General features: G+C 36.8%; 1 protein-coding gene across 7 annotated transcripts in view; it reads right to left on the reverse strand.

Annotated features, from left to right (window-relative positions):
• SLC5A6 (solute carrier family 5 member 6) overlaps positions 1 to 18,597 on the reverse strand; it is a 1,143,936-nt gene that overhangs the window by 91,329 nt on the left and 1,034,010 nt on the right. For all 7 annotated transcript variants that reach the window (XM_044061732.1, XM_044061733.1, XM_044061734.1 and 4 more), the window contains one exon: positions 588 to 709. In XM_044061732.1, coding sequence (XP_043917667.1) covers positions 588 to 709 — 122 coding nt within the window. The remainder of the gene's footprint in view (positions 1 to 587; positions 710 to 18,597) is intronic.

The following is an 18,597-nucleotide window of genomic DNA, read 5'->3' on the forward strand; positions in this document are numbered from 1 at the left end:
ATCAGATACGTTGAGTGAGACTGACACTGGAACATGCATAATTCAGTCCACAGAAACAGTCTGCATTAGGCCACATTTATGGAGGGTCTCGTACAGCTAGGATGGCAGAAAAATGAAAGTCTGCAATTATGTTTTCAACATGAATGCAAGAATCTAGACAGCAGCATCTCAGACAAATAATGTGAAATGTTTACAGTTCTTGCTTCACGATTTCATATAGGAAGTGGCTTATTTAGCGAGTCATACTGAAGATTACAACGGTACATCGTCGTTCTAGTGTAACCAGAAGCATAAATAAAATAGCTGTAAAATCTGTTAGTGGTCATTCAGACTTTCCGCATTACTTAAACACAGCACTCAAAAACCTATTCAATCACTTGTGGCAGTATATTTAATAGGTGCTTAGTTTTATTATAAGAAAAAGGCTGAAGATTTTTTATGGTATGCTTAATGGTACAGCAGCATTTCTATGATATGCTTGCTGACATATGTTAACCTTGATTGCTGCTGGAAAGCATACACTGACTTGAGAAAGTTAATTTCAGATACATACGAAAGACAAAAGAATGTGCAGGCAAAGTACTTACATCCTGGTCATAACGGACTCCACAGCTCACCACCTCCAAGTAACTCTTTGGTAAGAAGAACAGAATGTACCTCATAACTGGAAATATGGTGTGAGGGTTAACATCGGAGCCTCGAGTTGGGCCTAAATAATTAAAACAAGTATAAAGTCATAGACCCTATTAAGGGAGTAAACAAGTACACAGTAGTTTCAATGCAATGTATAAAACCAACCCTTATTTTTCACAAGGCAGCTGCTTTCTTATAAATGATCAGTCCATGCTTAAATCTTTCTAATTAGGCAAGGAGATCAACAAAGGTATTCTGTACAATACTAGTAGGCTACAAACTCAAAGGAGAAAACATCTGAGGCTCTAGGTCAATGAGCACTGTAATTCTGATCTTATTGTGCCATTAAAATATGCAGATAAGTGTGGTGTGGGCCTCATGTTTTAAAACATAATACATTTGCCTCTTAAGAGCATTAAAATAACCTTCTAATAAATTAAAACAAGATAAAGGGTTTCTTTTTTTTTCAAAACAGGTTTATTGTTTTAACATATAAGAGAAATATCATAACAATTTTATACAAGTAATTAAAAATAGGTATTATTATAATATTCAACAAAACAACTAAAGTATTTACAAAGACATCCACTACAATCAGATCAATTAATTAAACTAAAATACCATGCTATTGAAATTAACATTTTTTTTAACAAATTTTGTAAATTATCCCATACAATAAAATAAGATGTTTTTTCTATTTGTTCTAGTCCTAATTGTGTTTATTTCCATATGGCACACTATATTCATAACATTTTTAAATTCATTAAACGAAGGAGGTGTATCTGAAATCCAATTTCTAGTTATTATTTTCCTAGCCACTGCTAGAATAGACCATAACAAGGGAAGCTTAACCTTTTTAACACTTTGAGGTACAGGTGTGTTGAATAATATAAGAGATTTAGAAATAATGAAATTATCTGTAAAAAGAGCCTGCAAAAATTCATTAATTGACTTCCAGTATTCTTTCAATTTTATACAGTCATAAAACATATGAGCCCAGTCAGCATTAATTTCTACATTACATCTCTTACATAGATTATCTTTATTATTTATTTTATTCATCATCAAAGGTGTATAAAAAGATCTATGTAAAAATTTCCATGTATAAAGTCTCCAGACAATGGAAGACTAAGCAGATTCCAATATATATTGTTTATCTTGTTGATTTGGTGGGTCCCCATTAATAGAAGTGAAATAATTCCAGTATGCATCTACACTGTAAAAAGTTTCTTGTCTGATAACTTTATGTATGTATGAAAGTTTACCTTTATCAGAAACTTTATGTTGTAAATTTAATATCAAGTAATCAATCAGTGTTGGAATAGATTCTTTAACAGTTATAGACATTAAATCTATTTTATTAATGAGATGTTGTCTAAAGGTCTGAACCTCTAACCAGCAAGTTTCTCTTAGATCAAATTCTTGTTTTAAAAAATCTAGATTTTTAACTTTATCAGATATCAACTGATACCAGTACTTTAGATCATTATCTATAGCTAAATGAGTTCCATCAGAAGTAGATGACAAAAGCATACCCTGAGTATACATTATAGGAAATACAATAAAATTCCATTCCCTATACTTAGGGTGCATGAATATAAAGTCACGATAACTAATAATAATATTTAATGGGTAACAAACCATATGTTTAGGTGTAATAGGTGAAGTACAAAATTCCTTTAGTAACCATAACATGGAGTTATTTACAATCATATTTTTATGTGTTAAGGAGATTTTCATGAAGTGTATACTAATTAGCTCCCAATAATCTTTCCATTTTGTGACATATGACTGATCTATTAATAAAGTAATAACTTTTACAATAGAAGAGATAGTATATAAAGTAAAGTCTGGAAAAGAAATACCCCCTTGAGACCAGCTATTAGTATGTTTCTTTAATGCAATCCTAGGTCTATTAGGTGCCCATAAGAAATTTAACATTATTGTGTTCAGTTTCTTGATAATTATTTTTGTAGGTGGAAGTATTATTGATTGTATTAAGTATAAAATCTTGGGGAATATTATCATTTTAATAATTGTAAGTCTCTCCTCCATAGTAAAAACATATTATTCCAGGTATTAAAAAGATTTTGAATATTAAGAAAACAGGTATTATAATTATTATATATAATAGATTTAATATCTTTAGACAGTATTATACCTAAATAAGTTATCTGACCTGAATTGGGTACATATTTAGTAAAATCACTAATGAGAATATTTTTTCGTGTATATATAGGTAGTATTTTAGTTTTTTCTTCATTGAATATTAAACCAGAGATACTTTTAAAATTCATCATGTTATCAAATAGAGACTGTATAGAAGAATTAGATCCTGCTGATGTAATTAGAACATCATCTGCAAAAGTTGAATTTTGGATGTTGTATTTTCATCTATTTCAAAACCCTCTATGTCAGTACTGTTTCTGATCAAATTAGCCCAAGGCTCCATTACTAAAGTGAATAATAGTGGAAAAAGTGGACATCCTTGTTTTGTACCTTTAAGAATGGGTATTTTTTGTGAAACATATGTTCCTACCTTAATATAAGCCAACGTTCCTTTGTATAAATGTTCAATTAGATTTACAAATGCATCCGAGAAGTTTGTGCACTTCATTAAGGTAAACAGATAGTCCCAACTTACTGAATCAAATGCTGAACTTATATCAAGACTAATAAGTGTTAAATCTTTCTTTTCCTATTTGCAAAATCTATTAATGTTAAAGTTCTTCTTATATTATCAAAAGTATTTCTATTTACAATGAAGCCTGTCTGATCTATATCTATAATGCCGGGAATGATTGTCTTCAATCTATCAGCAAAGATATTCATAAACATTTTATAATCAACAATAAGTAATGAGATGGGCCGATATGAAGAACATCTAGTTGGATCTTTATTAGGTTTTAAAATTGGCGAAATAAATGTATATTGCCAAGATGGGGGGGTTATTAACTCAGTTTGGGCCAAAATAAAAACCTTATGTATTAATGAATATGTATTTTTAGAAAGGATTTTATATATCTCTGGTATAATACCATCATTACCCGGTGCTTTGTTTGATTTAAGCTTATTTATTTGTGTAATCACTTCTGTATATGAAATACTCTTGTCCAATAGTTTAATCTGTTGTTTATTAAGCTTTTTATTCATATTTGTGGTTATAAACTCCTTTATTTTATCTTTAGGTTCCATGTTAATATTATGGTTAATTTTGTGAAAGTGATTTCTAAATTCATCTAGTATTTCTGGTATACTAGAAACATTCTTCTTTTTCCTTAGAGAAAAGATTTCTTTGATATGGTTTTGTTTATTCAACCTTTTTGTTTTATTTTTAAGTCTATGTAAGTATTTGGGGCTTACTGAATAAGACAAAAACTTGTATTTCTCTAAAGTTATTTTAACTTTATGAGTTAAAATTTCTTTGTATTTCTCATTTAGTTTGTTTATTTCTTCAATAACTTTCTTGTCCATAATATTTTCTTTATTATGTTTATAAGAGTCTAATTTACTTTGAATATCTAACAATTCCTTATCCCAAGATTTCCTTTTATTATTATACCATCTGATACTTTGTCCATAAAGATATGATTTTAAGGCATCCCAAACAGACAATGGAGACTTCAGGAGTGTTATTTATGTCTAAAAAATGTTTTACTTCTGAAAGTATATATTCTTTATAGTCTTTTAGTTGAGTTAAGTATGCTGGTATCCTTTTGATCTGAACATTATGAGTATTTTTATCATGAATTCAAAAACAATTGAATTATGATCAGATATAGGACATGAAATGATTTTGGAATTAATTAAATCTGTTACCATCTGGTTAGAAATAAAGACCCTATCTATTTTTGAATAAGTTTTGTATCCGTTAGAAAAAAGGTGTATGGTAATGATTTTGAATCTGATTATTAATATCATTCAAATGATAAGAATTAGCAAAATCCTTTAAATGTTTTGCATTAGATGTAATTCTTCTCTTTCCTATAGTGGTAGTATCACTTTCATGTAGTATACAATTAAAGTCACCAGCTAAAATAATATCTCCTATAGAGAATGATATGATCTTATCAAGATGATGTTTCACTGTATTAATACCAATTCCAGGTATCCAATATACATTAATTAAAGTGTAAGTCTTCCCATTAATTTGTATTGTAACCATACAAAACATTCCTTTGTTATCCTGATAAGACTTAATGGTTTTAGGAATGGGCATACTTTTATTCCATAAAATAGCCACTCCTCTTTTACTCTGTGTGTGCTCTGAACTAACCAATACTGTATATTTGTTTGTGGCTAGTTTATCAATATCTTTTTTCAAGAGATGGGTTTCTTGTAGGAAGAATAAGTTGGCCTTATGTAAATTAATGTATCTTATTAGGCTTGCCCTTTTACATGGATTATTCAATCCATTAATGTTTAAAGAAATTCCTTTTAAAGATGTCATTTGGCATTTTTAAAACTTAAGAATCTTATGATCAAAATAACAAATAACAAGATAAGTAATGTTACATCTCCTCCTTTAGGTGTACCTTTAAATATAGCTGTATTTATTGAATCTCTTATGAGATTTCGTATAGGATTCAATTTTGTTTGTAGTGACAATGAATGTACAAAATATATTGTGGATGTCAAAACTATATACAAATAACAATGAACAAGTGAAAATAATGTAAGGATTAAACCTTGCATCCAGCCTGGAGTTATAAACTCCAACTTAGAGTAGTATTTACCACTCAAGTTAACCCCCTACCCTAAGCAGCAGTACGTCAGCTACCACCTTATCAATTTAATACTAGTTATATTTAACTGAAGTTAACAGTTTTCAATTCAATTATCTAGCAAGACAAGACTACACATTTGGTAAAACAGCATCATATAAACTAAAATAAACCTTTTTTTTTTTTTTTAAAACTGTTCATACTACTATATACATCCATGTAATATAAAACACTTGTATTCAAATAGCATTCAAATAATCTTGATGTTAGAAATCAAGAGGAGAGAAAAATAAGTTCTAACATTCATTTAAATCAAAAGATAAAGGGTTTCTGACTGCATAAAAATACAGTTTCAAGAGCCCAGCATGCATGCAGACAACACAATGGACTAATGACTGCAAACAAAGTAAATATAACATACTAAGAAAAAATACGTACATTAAGACGATTTTGTCAAAATAAATGATGGGACATCCAGAAAAGGGACTAGGAGAAATCAAGCAATCCTGCAGTTTTTTTCCTTAGTGGAAAGGTTCTGGGAAGAAGTTAAAATGTGAATAACACTCATAGACCCTGGTATTCCTGGGCTTTATTAACAGTGAAGGAAACAAGCAGTGAGACTAAAGGATGTGATGATGGGTGAGACTTCCAAGGGTGGGTACTCTAGGTTAGGTCATATAAAGAGGAACCAAACCTTTCAAGGTCAAAAGAGAGCAACGAGGATCATTTTTACCTTGCACCACTCTCCTTTATGCAGAAACCTGGGCAGTAATGGAATTAAAAGGAAAGAGTACAGGACAGGTGACAGGGGGTTCAAGTATAAACCAGAGCTTCCCTCAGCGACTCTCCTTCCTGACAGCTCAGGGCAAAGATGTAGCTAGAGTTGGTGCTGTCTAGGACTGCAAAATGACTGTGGCAAAGCTGGTCCCAGTGGCTGAAAATTTTGTTCACCTTTGATTGGTTGAGGGACCTCCTGTACAGCAGAAAAACAGACCTGCTCAGGTTGTCTGTTAAAATACTAGACTTCCCTTAAATGTGCCTTGCAATAAGAAAGCGCTATTGAGATATTGCCCAGTGACAGACACTCATGGCTTACCAACACAATGGGTAAAAGTGGGTTCTGCCTTGTTTGTTGATATACCAAATGACAGACATTGTACAGCAATCACACCCATGTGGAGGTAATCCTGAAAGGTCTGAAATGCACAGAGGACTGCCTGCATCTCCAGGACACTGATGTGAATGATGGTCTCATTCTTGGACCAAGTATCTTGGACTGTCTTCCCTTTGAAATGCATCATCCCACCCAGAGAGGAGGTGTCTATTGTTACTGTGAATCCTTGTAAGCGAAACATGAAGAGGCAGCCTTAGCGAAGTTAGAGGGGAGGTTAACCACCACTGAATACTCTGTCTACAAATTCTCACGAGTTTGATGGGGTAGTACATTGGATGATGCATCACAGAGCACTGAATGGACAGAGTACATGGAAGAATCCTCATGTAAAACCTTGCATGAAGGACTAGAGTGACAGATGCTGCCACAGACTCCAACAAGCAAAGAATCAAGTATGCCGAATTCTGATAATGCAACACCTGGACAGCTTGAAGGGAGAGATGGCCTGGGAAGGGGCAAAATGGCTATCTGAGTAGTAGTGTCCAGGTGGCATCCTATAAATTCTAAGGTCTGGACGGTTTCCAGCTTGGACATTAAGTTCATTGTGATTCCTAGAGAGCACAGGTGGAGAAAAATGTCTCTTGCCTGGATCACTGATAGCTGTAATGCGACAGTCATCTAAGACAATGCTGCTTATCACTGCCATGCACTTAGTGAACACCTGGTCGTTTGTGGTGAGACAGACCAAAGGGTCGTGCCCTCACTTGGAAATGACTGGCTTCCATCTGGAAGTGTAGAAACCTGAAGTCCACTGAGCACATCCAGTCATCTTTTCGCAGTACAGGCAATATGGACTGTATGCTAACCATCTGGAAGACTTCCTGCTTGACAAATTGGTTCAAATAACTTGGGTCCAAGATGGGCCTGAGATGCTCATTCTTTTTTGGTACTAAAAAGAATCCTATATGGGTGTAATGGGACCTATTGTATTACTTGATTACTTAGCAGCTTTGAAATTTCCTGAGCTGCCGCCCATTTCTGTTGGGGTAAAACTTCTGGAAGGGTATTTTATTCCAATCTTGGGACACTGTCATAAGAAGTGTCCTGAGTAAAGTTCAGTGACTTGCAGAACCACAACCATTTTCCAACCTTCTGGTTGCAAGAAAGAACTCTGAGGGGTGGAGAAGGGGATTCCTGTTGGACAGGGTTTTACTGTCCTGCTCACTCCATGTCAGGATATCCTTGACCTTGGGTCCGAACAACAAGTACATATCAAAAAGAGGCATCAGGAAGGATGTCTTGAAGTTCTCCCCAAAGTCACACAAACGCATCAAGGTGTATTAGCAAACAGCAATGCCAGAACCTGCTGCTCAAAAGATGTCATCAGTTGCATTGGACAAAAGGAACATAGACACATTAGAAATGGACTGCGTAATGGACAAATGCAACTCCAAGGATTTCAAGACTCCACTGTCATGGTACCTAAGAGAGATTTAGCCAGCTCTTTCATCAAATCCCTTTCCAGTCTAGTTAAGTGGATCATTTAGTATGGACCATGGAGGGCAAAGGTCACCAAATCTTACACACTCTTCCTAAATCTGTCCACAGCCCTACACTCTCAGTTTGGGGGATGAACAGTTGAGCTCTCCTCAGAGTTCCTTTTTAGTGGCTGTTGCCACCACAATAACAGCCACTGTGAGACTGACTCCAGTGGTCTGTCTCTTGGAGAAACCAACAACCTTATCCAGTTTTTGAGGAATAGGTGCTACCATGTCCAACTCCTTCCACATCCAATTAGTTATTAGATCAACCAAGTCATCTACAGGGGAACCTCCTAGAAAATAGATATGCTACCATAAAAGGCCTTGAGAAATGACTCCTCCTTCTCGGAAGGTGCAACAATGGACCGAAGATGTCTTCTTGGGGGGGGGGGGGGCTGGGGGAACCTTCCCTCTCATTGAGGTCAGTGCCTTCTGTGAATCCACATGCCTCTTTTTACATTTGTGCATACTATAGTCTTCAGTGCGGGGAGTAATGGGGAAGTCAGAAGCTGCAGGGGGAGCCCAAAGCTTGGGCTTGTTCAAGTCAGACTGGTGCTGTCACACAGTTATGAGATAAGAAATGAAAGTACATGAAACTGTTGGGGTTCTGGATGGATCCAAGCCTGTAATGGTCATCCCCGCCCTCAAATGGGATAGGATCTTCTCAAAGGCTGGAAATGTCAACACTAACACTTGTCTCAAAGAACATCTGCTCAGATCCAAAGACTAAACAGAATCTCCTCCCAAGAAGCAGCCTGACTCAGATCAGAGCCCAACACTAGCACCAAACTGTCAAGGGCCAATGCTCTGAGAGGCAAGTGAGGCTCCTACAACTTGAGTTGACCTTGACTTCAGGCCCCAGACATTGATCTTTTAGGTCAGAGTCTCATCCGGATAAGAAAGTGAGACTCCTGAGGGTTAAAGAAATAGTTAGAAGACACACAAGTTGCAGGCTCCAACAGGGGGACCATGTGGGGAAGGCCTAGATCCAGTACCACCTGATCCAAGGTTCAGATCGGGGAAGTTGAAACCAATATGGATGCAGAAGGGCCTGGTCTCACTACCTCTGAAGCACAGGTATCAGAAAGAACCCCTTAGCTGAATCTGGATCATCAAAAAGACCTCATCATTCTATACATATCAGCTCTGGTGAGACTTATTGAAGACTGCAATGACCTGAAAGAAGATGCCATCTGGGTGGACTGGTAGCCAGGTGCCCCTGACTTTCCAAAGGGAGAGTCAGAGATTGAATTTGTGGTGATGCAGGAGTTGCAGGACCTTGGACCATTTTTGGAGGAATCCCTGTCTTTATCTTTAGATTTATCTTTCTTGGACTTATCAGATTTCTGGCAGCAGCTCCAATCTGTCATTGGCTTGGCAGTGAATCAGAAGAGACAGTGACACTGCTTGGAGCACAAAACAGAATTATCCTTAGCTGGACCATTAGCCATTTGATTTTGAGATGACTGAAGTAGTACTATATTCTAATAAAGCTATATGTACATACCTTCAGCGGCTAACTCCATACACAAAATCTCTAAGCCCTTCACTTAGCATGATGTAGAGACATTTTTGCATAGCTTTTTGAACATACTGTAAAAATGTACCCCATTTTAAATTACTCATCTCCACTGCTGCATCATCTGCTCACGTAATATAATAAATATGTACGTACATACACACACAACTAGTCTCCACTCATGCCAATCAATCCTGAGTATTTTATTTAATCTATTATTTTCTTATTACTTCCTTGTCTACATTCTTCTATCAGTTTTCGGTTAGATCTTCTATAACTTCCTTTCCACAAACTGTGATCAACTTCTCTGTCAATTCATCTGTATTTGCCTTCCCCCTCCTTTTCAATATACCCAATATGTGTCCTGCTACTCAAAGGTTATAGTATTCTTTGCCAGTTCATCATTATCTATTTTTCCCTATAGTGACCATGTTATTCTGTTTTCATGTCTTTGCCAATAAATCACTGTATATAGTGTCCTGCAGCAACTATAGTAATTTGATTGTATTATTTATTCCTCTTGGATATCACTTATGCCTGAAATTGTCTTAATATCGTCTTTCCTGGAACTTGTCTCGCTGAACCTCCACTGAAAATGGATGCCATTGCCCAGTTGGACTTTCCCACGAAACAAATGTCAATAACTAAATAAATAAATGTACATACATCTAAGAGAAAGTCACTTAATGCTCCGAGCTTTCTTTGTGAGGTTTTTCGCTGTCTGAATTGCTCTCATAAATTAACAATAGGACTGTGGCTAACTGAGCCTGAGGGTTACAAGCTGAAATTCTCAACACAAAAAAAAAAATCTCTGATTCCTTGTCTACATACTGCAGGCCAACATAACTACATCTGCAGTGGCAGGTTTATGCCTTGGCGCAGGGGTGTGCACCTTCCCCATTTTGTTAACCCACACAACTTGAAGCCAGGAAAAAAAAAAGAAGCTTTTTGAGCTTTTCAAAATTAACAATTCCGCTCGTGTGTGCAGAATGTTTACATCTGCGGTGGCAGCATCTTCTCCTTTAAGGAGGAACATGTGTGTGCCACATACATACATACATACACACACGTCAGTGCGGATGTAAATACATTCTGTATGAGAGCTGAATTTAAACTAGCTAATTCCACTGAGAGACTGCGTTGAATGTTTGATGACCATCACCTTTCAGCTGACCAGTTGACTGGAGGGATCCAAATCCAGCAACTGCTGCCAGGAATAAGATTCTCGGAACTATGAGGGAATTTGGGCACAGAAAGGTGAGACCAATCAATGGAAAATGACAAGAAAACCCTAATGTTCTTTTAGAGTTGCACATTATTTACAAAACAAGAATAAGTACATATGTTAGGGCAGGGTTTAGTCATGCCTTAGCTAGTTTTCATCCCCATCACCAAATTCATGCTAAGCATTTCTAAATCCTACCATGATGAATATTCCTAGCACATATTATTCCTTTTATAAAATTTTCCTAGCATGTTGCATTTTGAAATAAAGAGCATAAGTTAAAATATTCATCAGTTTTGTTTTATTTTGAGGAGAATGCAGAGGGTACATGGATTAAGAAAGCCTTAATAACTTGGTAATGAGTTGCTTTGTAAGTTTTCTTATTGGTGTTCTGCTTCATCTAGTTGCCTGTTTATTTTTGAAAGATTATGGCAATGGTGGCATTATCTGCAAATTTGTGACACTCTTTAGAATAGGGTGGAACTGAGGGACTGGCTAGATTCTGGTAGTGTTCGTCTTAGTTGGGCTTACTGACTTGTCAGTGAAGTGACATTTTTATTTTCTATAAATATTTTTGGTCTTAAGATCTTCATATTTTCTGCATGCATGTTTCCAGATTCTTAAACATTAACAAGATTTTCATTGATTATTTAAAATTTAAGGTTATTAAATGGAAGTGGAAAAAAATAACAACAATAATGTGGCATATTATGCATGTAAGACATAAAGCTTGTTGTAAAGTATGCGGAAATGTGAAAAGCTTTAATGTAATGTAGTATTTTAGTTAGAATGGTACTACAATTCTGAACTAAAGCAGATTATCTGTTGTTCTTGTATTTATTAGTGTTCTGTTGTTTCTCTTCTTAAGTGATTACATTTTTCCCTTTCTTCTTTTTTTTTTTGCCTCACAGCAAAAGGTGATCTGGTTCGATTCTCAGCTGGGGTGCCTTCTGTGCAGAGTCTGCATGTCGTCCCTATGGTCGCGTGGGTTTCCTTCAGGTGGTGCGGGTTCCTCCCACATCCCAAAGCATCCAGGTGGTGAACCGGACACTGTAAATTGACTGCAGGTGTGAGTTTGTGTGCGAGTGAGTGGTACGGATGAACTACGTGGCAGGGCTAGCCACCCGATCGTTTAAAACCTGGCTCAAGATGATTGTCATTGTTGAAGTGACACCCTGACCCCATGTAAAAATGGGAAAAGGGGTTGAGGATGATGGATGGTTTAGGTAATGGAAAAAGATTTAGTGTCATGAGACAATTAGGCATGTATGGCTTAGGGTTAGAGTAAGGGTAATGTAAGACAATAGATGCAGTGTTGTGTATGTGTTCATGTGTGTTATTTAAATTTAAGTGTCTTGTATAACATGACAGTTATGGAAAGTGTTTTTCTAAGGTAAGGTGTAGAGGTGAGGCCACTGCTCTACCTCATTATGCATGTTAGCCCTAACGCTAACTCCTGAGATACCACCAACTCAGACCAATAGGACCTAAGCATCTCATCCTGAGTGCAGAACCTCTCTTACCCTGCACTGTAGTGTCAGCAATTGATCTACTTGGTGTGAGAACAGAACACACAGCTTTCTGCACCAAAAGCAAGTGTGCTACCTGTTGTGCCACTGTATGTATGGGTGTATGCATATGTGTGTGGGGACTTGTATCCTTCGTAAAATGCATGCAAACACAAATCCTGTTATTCAAGCAACTTTCTAAGTTAAAAAGAGCACTATTTAAAATATATCCCTATTTTTGGGGCATACTATCCCTACTGTTTCAGACTTTGGCCAGATTTCATGATTAAGAGGTCGAGAGGTATCATGCATACCTCTCAACTGCCCAGATTTTTGCAAAATGTCCAGACTTATGCCTCATATTTTTAGCCTATTCCTCATAAAATTTGTGGTTTTCTGGCAAATCACTGAGGATTGAAATAACTAAATAATGCCATATATTTGAGTTTCAGACATCATTTCCTTCAGAAAATGCATGCTAAGACAAATGCTGTTATTCTAACAAACTTCTAAGTCTATAACAGCAAAATTTAAAATCTGTCCCTATTTTTGGGCCTTTGTCTCCCCCCCATTATTTTACGCTTTGTCCAGATTTCTTATACTAAAAGGTTAAGAGGTATGGAGGTTTGGCGTGCAATGCCCTAGTTTGGGGGTGGGGTGGTAGGTTAATCAATTTACTTGATCAGGCTTGACCCTGTAACTTGGTTACAGGAGACAAGAGCCTAAATTGGCTACGCCTACACCAACTTCCAGACTGCTGAAGGAATTGTGAGCTTCAGTGGAGATGAGCCTGTATCCTCAACACTGACTACTAGGACTGCTGAAGAATTGTGGGCTTCACTGGGGACAAGAACCCGAATCTTCTACGGCAACTACCAGACAGCTGAAGGAATTGTGAGTTTCAGTACATTTCCGAGGAATTGTGAGTTTCAGTGCATTTTCAAGGGATTATGAGTTTCAGTTCATTTTCATGGAATTGTATGTTTCAAAGGAAGAGAAGTTTACTGTTGTTCATGCTAAGTGTTTTCAATGGTGCAACTAACGGCTTTCTTTAGCAAATGGCAGTCACTGTTTGTGTTGCAGAATTTGAAAGCAGTTACGTAGCATTAATCCCTTTGGAACAGAAGGCTGTGGATTCTACTCCCACACCATGTAAATAGAGTGCTGATCTTGCAGTATCCTTTCGATTGCTGATTATTTGGCACATTTCAAGGTGGGACAGGGGTTCTACACACTTTGTATGACATGCCTAGTATCTATGAACCTGTTGTCAGTTTGTCAGTTGTTCCCTATTGCAATAGCATCAGCTTAACAGTTTTTTTTTTTAATGTAACATAGGCAATTAATTCAAGGGCACAGGCAGTGAATGTGTAGATGAAACAGTGAAATGTAAACCTGTTTGCCAGTAGCAACCTCTTCATTAGTTACAAATCTCTTTAATGTGGAATTATTTGCATGACTTTTATGTCTGCAGAGATTGTGCTTATTGACCGATATTGGTGGATTGTAAAGAGAGAAGTTTGAGTGGTCCTTTATGGTTGAATTTTTCTGAAATGGGTAGTTTTGTCATTATCGGTTATTACATTTTGTTTCATTCCTTACTGGAAGAATGTTCAAAACTACAAATTAAAAAAAAACACTCAAGTGGTGCTGCATTATACAAGGAATATAATTTAATACAATCAGGAAGTTGAATCAAAGAACACCCACATATATGCATGGCCCTGAAAATGTGTGCAAGGAGGCTATGGTTTGAAAACAGCCCAGAGGTAAACTTTATCCACCACTGGCCAGATGCATTTCCTTTGAATGTGGGTTTTAATGCCATTTCAATGTATGTGACTTTCAAGGGCAGAGAAGTTTACTGAAGTCTACTAAAGTATACTGACGTTTACTGAAGTATACTGATGTTTACTGAAGTATACTGCTCATGCTAAGTGTTTTCACTGTGAGACTGTATTATTTGTTTAGCAAATGGCTATCAGGGTTATGATATTTTATTTCAATATCTAATTATTGCAGAAGTAAATAAGACAACAGTATGCACACTGACAGTGTTTATGGTAACGGAGGAGAAACAGCCAAGTAATGGAACACTGGAATGGCTCAGGATGAGGCTGTTCTTGGGGGGGGGGGTTGCTGCAGGAGGGGCTGCTATGATGTCTCCGATCTATCACTGTGCTTTGGACCCCATTTGACTATGATTTGGCTCTGGGTTTGTGTCAACGTAAATGAACTGATAACTCATTTAAAAGGTTTACAGCACTGGGTTATTTAAGGACATTTGAGCCTTTTGTTATAGCCCTGCAAGAGAAAAATTTAGAGGAACAATTGATCCTTGGGAGTAGCTTGTACTTTTCATGACGCAAGGTACAGAGGGGAGTGATGTTACTGATCTGCAACCACTGTCCTGTGACATTGGAAGATATCACAGTGGATGTACAAGGGTGTTATGCTGGAATGGATGACTATATTGGTTCAATTTATAATATATTTAATTTACCCAATCCCTTGAGCCGTACTGAAAGTATTTAGAGAAATAACGAGGAAAATAATCGTTTTCCTTGAAAGCATAACAGTGTGCATGAAAGACTGGAATTTCTTTTTATTTATCCTTTGTTGACCAGGTTAGTCCTATCTTTACAGGGGAATCCAGAGGTGGGATTTACACTATTTGGGGAAATTTGGTCAGGGCATCAGGAACTTTCCCTGCTCTTTCTGATAGGAGCCATGCGATCTTTTATATCCACTTGAGCCACCACCATCTCAAGCAGGTAGAACCATGGTATAACATCCCATTCAAAGGGTGACACACTCAGGAGTGCAACACCCCTCATATGCTGCACTGCACTGTCAATTACTGACCTAAATGGTGTAGGGATAAAATAATTTTCTGCACCGAAGGCTACCTGCTGTACCACTTACACTGATACTATGTTGCTATGAATGTATCCAAGATTCGAAGTGGACTTTGGACATGTCATGTACCATGCATGGGATGATTTGAGGGTACCTGTGCCTGAACAAATGGTTGAATGCAGACTGTGGGGGAAAAATGATGGAATGGGAACATTAGAGCAGACACCAAAGCAGCTCTTTTTGCAGAAAAGGTAAAAGGGAACAGATATGGTGATTCAGGCACATGCATAAGAAACCAGAAGACAATCTGGTAAAAAATATTTGGGACTGACGAGAAGAAGGCAACAGAAAAGGAGATGAGGGTGTCCAGCAAAATGGAAGGACTCTGTGACAGATGACTTGTGACAGCCGTGATTCCTGAAGGAGATGGGAAAATGGCACTGAACTGAGAGAGGTGGCGAGAATTTACATTAACACTTCAACCTTATGAAGAAAATGGGGAAAAGGGGGGTGATGATGATGGTATAAAATAAATATTTCTTTGCTGACAATTTATCTGATAAATTCAGATAATTATTAAAGTTTCTAGATCAAATTTTTAGATGAGTTTGGTATGTTCTCAGTTTGGAAGTTGAATACAATGAAGACAAAAGTAACAGCAGTGAATTTTAGAGACTCTCAGACACTGAGGAGGTAAGATTATATATGTCAGATGTCACACTGCGTGTAACTGAACAGAGTATTTGCTTTTGGAGATTTACTTGCTGTGTTATTTATTAGCTGAACTTCATTGTTTTCGCAGAAAATCAGTATTCACTTGCAAAACACTCGCATTTACTTATACTTGGTGTGGGGACGTCATCTTCAATGGGACTTGTTGCTAGGTTATCACAATGTATATATGAGCTATGCCATTGAAGGGGATTGTGACTTGGCATGGGTAACCAAATATGTCATCCTGGAATACCTTAAAAGAGCTGGCACTGCCTGTAAATATGCTGTGTGCTGGGCAGAAATTACCTGCCTCTACTACCACAGCCACACGACAATGATATGCATCTGAATTTACATTGCTGTCTTTCATACGTGTTTGTCAGAGCAGTTTAAGGTGATCTTTCCACAGTCTCCACCATTCTATTTGCCACCCCCACTCAGATGGTCTACTTTCCAGACTGTGTTCCCCTTCTTTAAATTCCTTGATCCGCCACTGATTTGATACAAAGTACATCTAAAATAAGCTTAAAGCACCCTGATAAAAATGCTTGGGTGCCCTAACATTGTGACCTCAGGAAGCTTAAAAAGGTAGCTTTGTGCTTATTAAGTACATATAACAGGAATGGAATCAAGTCTTTTTCAACTCTACTCCATGGTCAGTCTGGTATTGTGTAAGAACTCTTCATTTTTCTTGGATCATCACTATGATATGTACTGCACAAAGAACAGTCTCTTACTTACTGCATAACTTGCACTGCCATGACTGGCTTATCACATGCACTTTCTTTTACATTTAACAGTTTTGAAATGTGGCTTGGACTCTTAAGATTCCCTTAGCTGATCAGGCACTATTAAGTTTATATACTTCAGATGTCAGGCCTTTTGAACAGCTTGTTCTTAATTAAAATGAAAAGTATGGTTGTAAAGTACACTTTTACTCTGCTCAGATTTTTGTTATTGCATCTTAAAACATTTTACCTCTGTATCATTCAGAATATGCTGTTCTATTTAGCCTTGAGCAAATGTGTAACTGTCCAACTCATCTACAGTCTCCCATAAAGCAAATCCTCCTAGTGAACTAGTATATACAAATGACTCAGGATTACTACATGCTTTTCCTTGTCTGGTTTAGACTTTATGCTTAAGGCATACTTCTGTAGTTTGAATAACATTTTCTGCAGTCTCAGTGGATCTCTGTGCAGCGACAGTTTAAAAAAAATGCAGACTTTGTTCAAAAATTAATGACTACAACTTAAAAATGTCCCACTGCTGACCCAAGTCAGAACAACACACACTACACTACTCTATTAACCAAGCAAATATCTATCCTTACTTGATATCACAGATCGATATAACCTACGATGACTTACATCAGTTAACTAATACTTCACAAAACCTCCCCAAACCATAATTAGACATGGTACCTACATTCGCCATTTTTGTAGTTATATCCTGGAACAATCTCTCAGGCCAATACAAACCAACACATAACTTCAGAAAAACATAGCAATGTTGCACTGTCTTATGGATATGCAATTGCAAATTTATAAAGTAAAATGAAACACAGTGTTCAGAAAACACCTGTTTTTTTCATTCATAAAGAACACTACTGAAATATAAACAGCTAGTCACTACTTCCTAAACACATACTGCAGATAAATAGCCTTTTGCCTCCCTCCCCCATACACAATCCAAATACATTTGTCTTTATTTCCTTATAGTATTGTATTTAGTGTCTTGGACGCCATGTGTATTTCTAAATGTAAATAAGTACTTGAAAATCATCATACATGTACTAATCAATGTGTTGGGGCTTTTTTCTAGAACCCTGCCACAGATGAAATTTGTCAATAAAGAAAAAAAAAAAAAAAGCAAACAAAACAATATATATATATATATATATATATATATATATATATATATATATATATAGTTCCCCTTCACAAAGTCGAACGGCCACAATCTCGAAAGTCATATGGTCGAGACCATATGCTCGAAATTGTGGAAGCTAGACTCTGTGAATGGGGAACAGCATAAAGCGCAGAAAGGAAGCTTTCCCTTTTCTACGCTGTAGTGCGATCTTGGAGTTGGAATAAATATGTAGCGGGGGGTGCAGGGGGGCTTGCCCCCTGCAGAAACACTTAATGTTGTGTTACATTTTTCAGCTCCCTTTCACGAAGTTGAGCTTCAGAAATTCAAGCATATGGCTTCGGCCATATGCATTTCGAGTTTCTGAACGTTCGACTTTGTGAAGGGGAACCATATATATATTAATATATAACACATTCTATACTCTAATTGGGAAATTATCACGAACAGTCAGTAAACAGCTGTTAGGCTTGGTCAATACCCACTATTTGCACACAAATGATCTAAACCCCTTGAGATGTTCATTTGAAAACAGGGACCCTCCATTTCTTTTTCCAACTCTGATGTTAACACTGACATAACACTGAGTACAGACATCGGCATGTACCCATGCGGCTCGTGTAGCCTGTAATTATATTTTAGTGGGAAATACCTTTACATTTGCACATAATAATTTTACAGTAAAACACAGAAAACATTTTGATTGCAAATCATCTTATGTGGTTTATGCAGCTGTCTGCATTTCTTGTCCTGCTTTCTACATTGGTTAAACCACTCATAAATTGTCTGCTCATATAAAGGAGCACTGTGCTGCAGTCAGGAATGGAGACATGAGAAATGCACTTATGAAAAATAGCATAGATTGTCATAACTTTTCAGTTTAAATTTCTA

The sequence above is a fragment of the Protopterus annectens genome, chromosome 2.part0, assembly GCF_019279795.1.
Source record: "Protopterus annectens isolate FY-2018-M chromosome 2.part0, PAN1.0, whole genome shotgun sequence".
NCBI classification, from domain to species: domain Eukaryota; kingdom Metazoa; phylum Chordata; order Ceratodontiformes; family Protopteridae; genus Protopterus; species Protopterus annectens.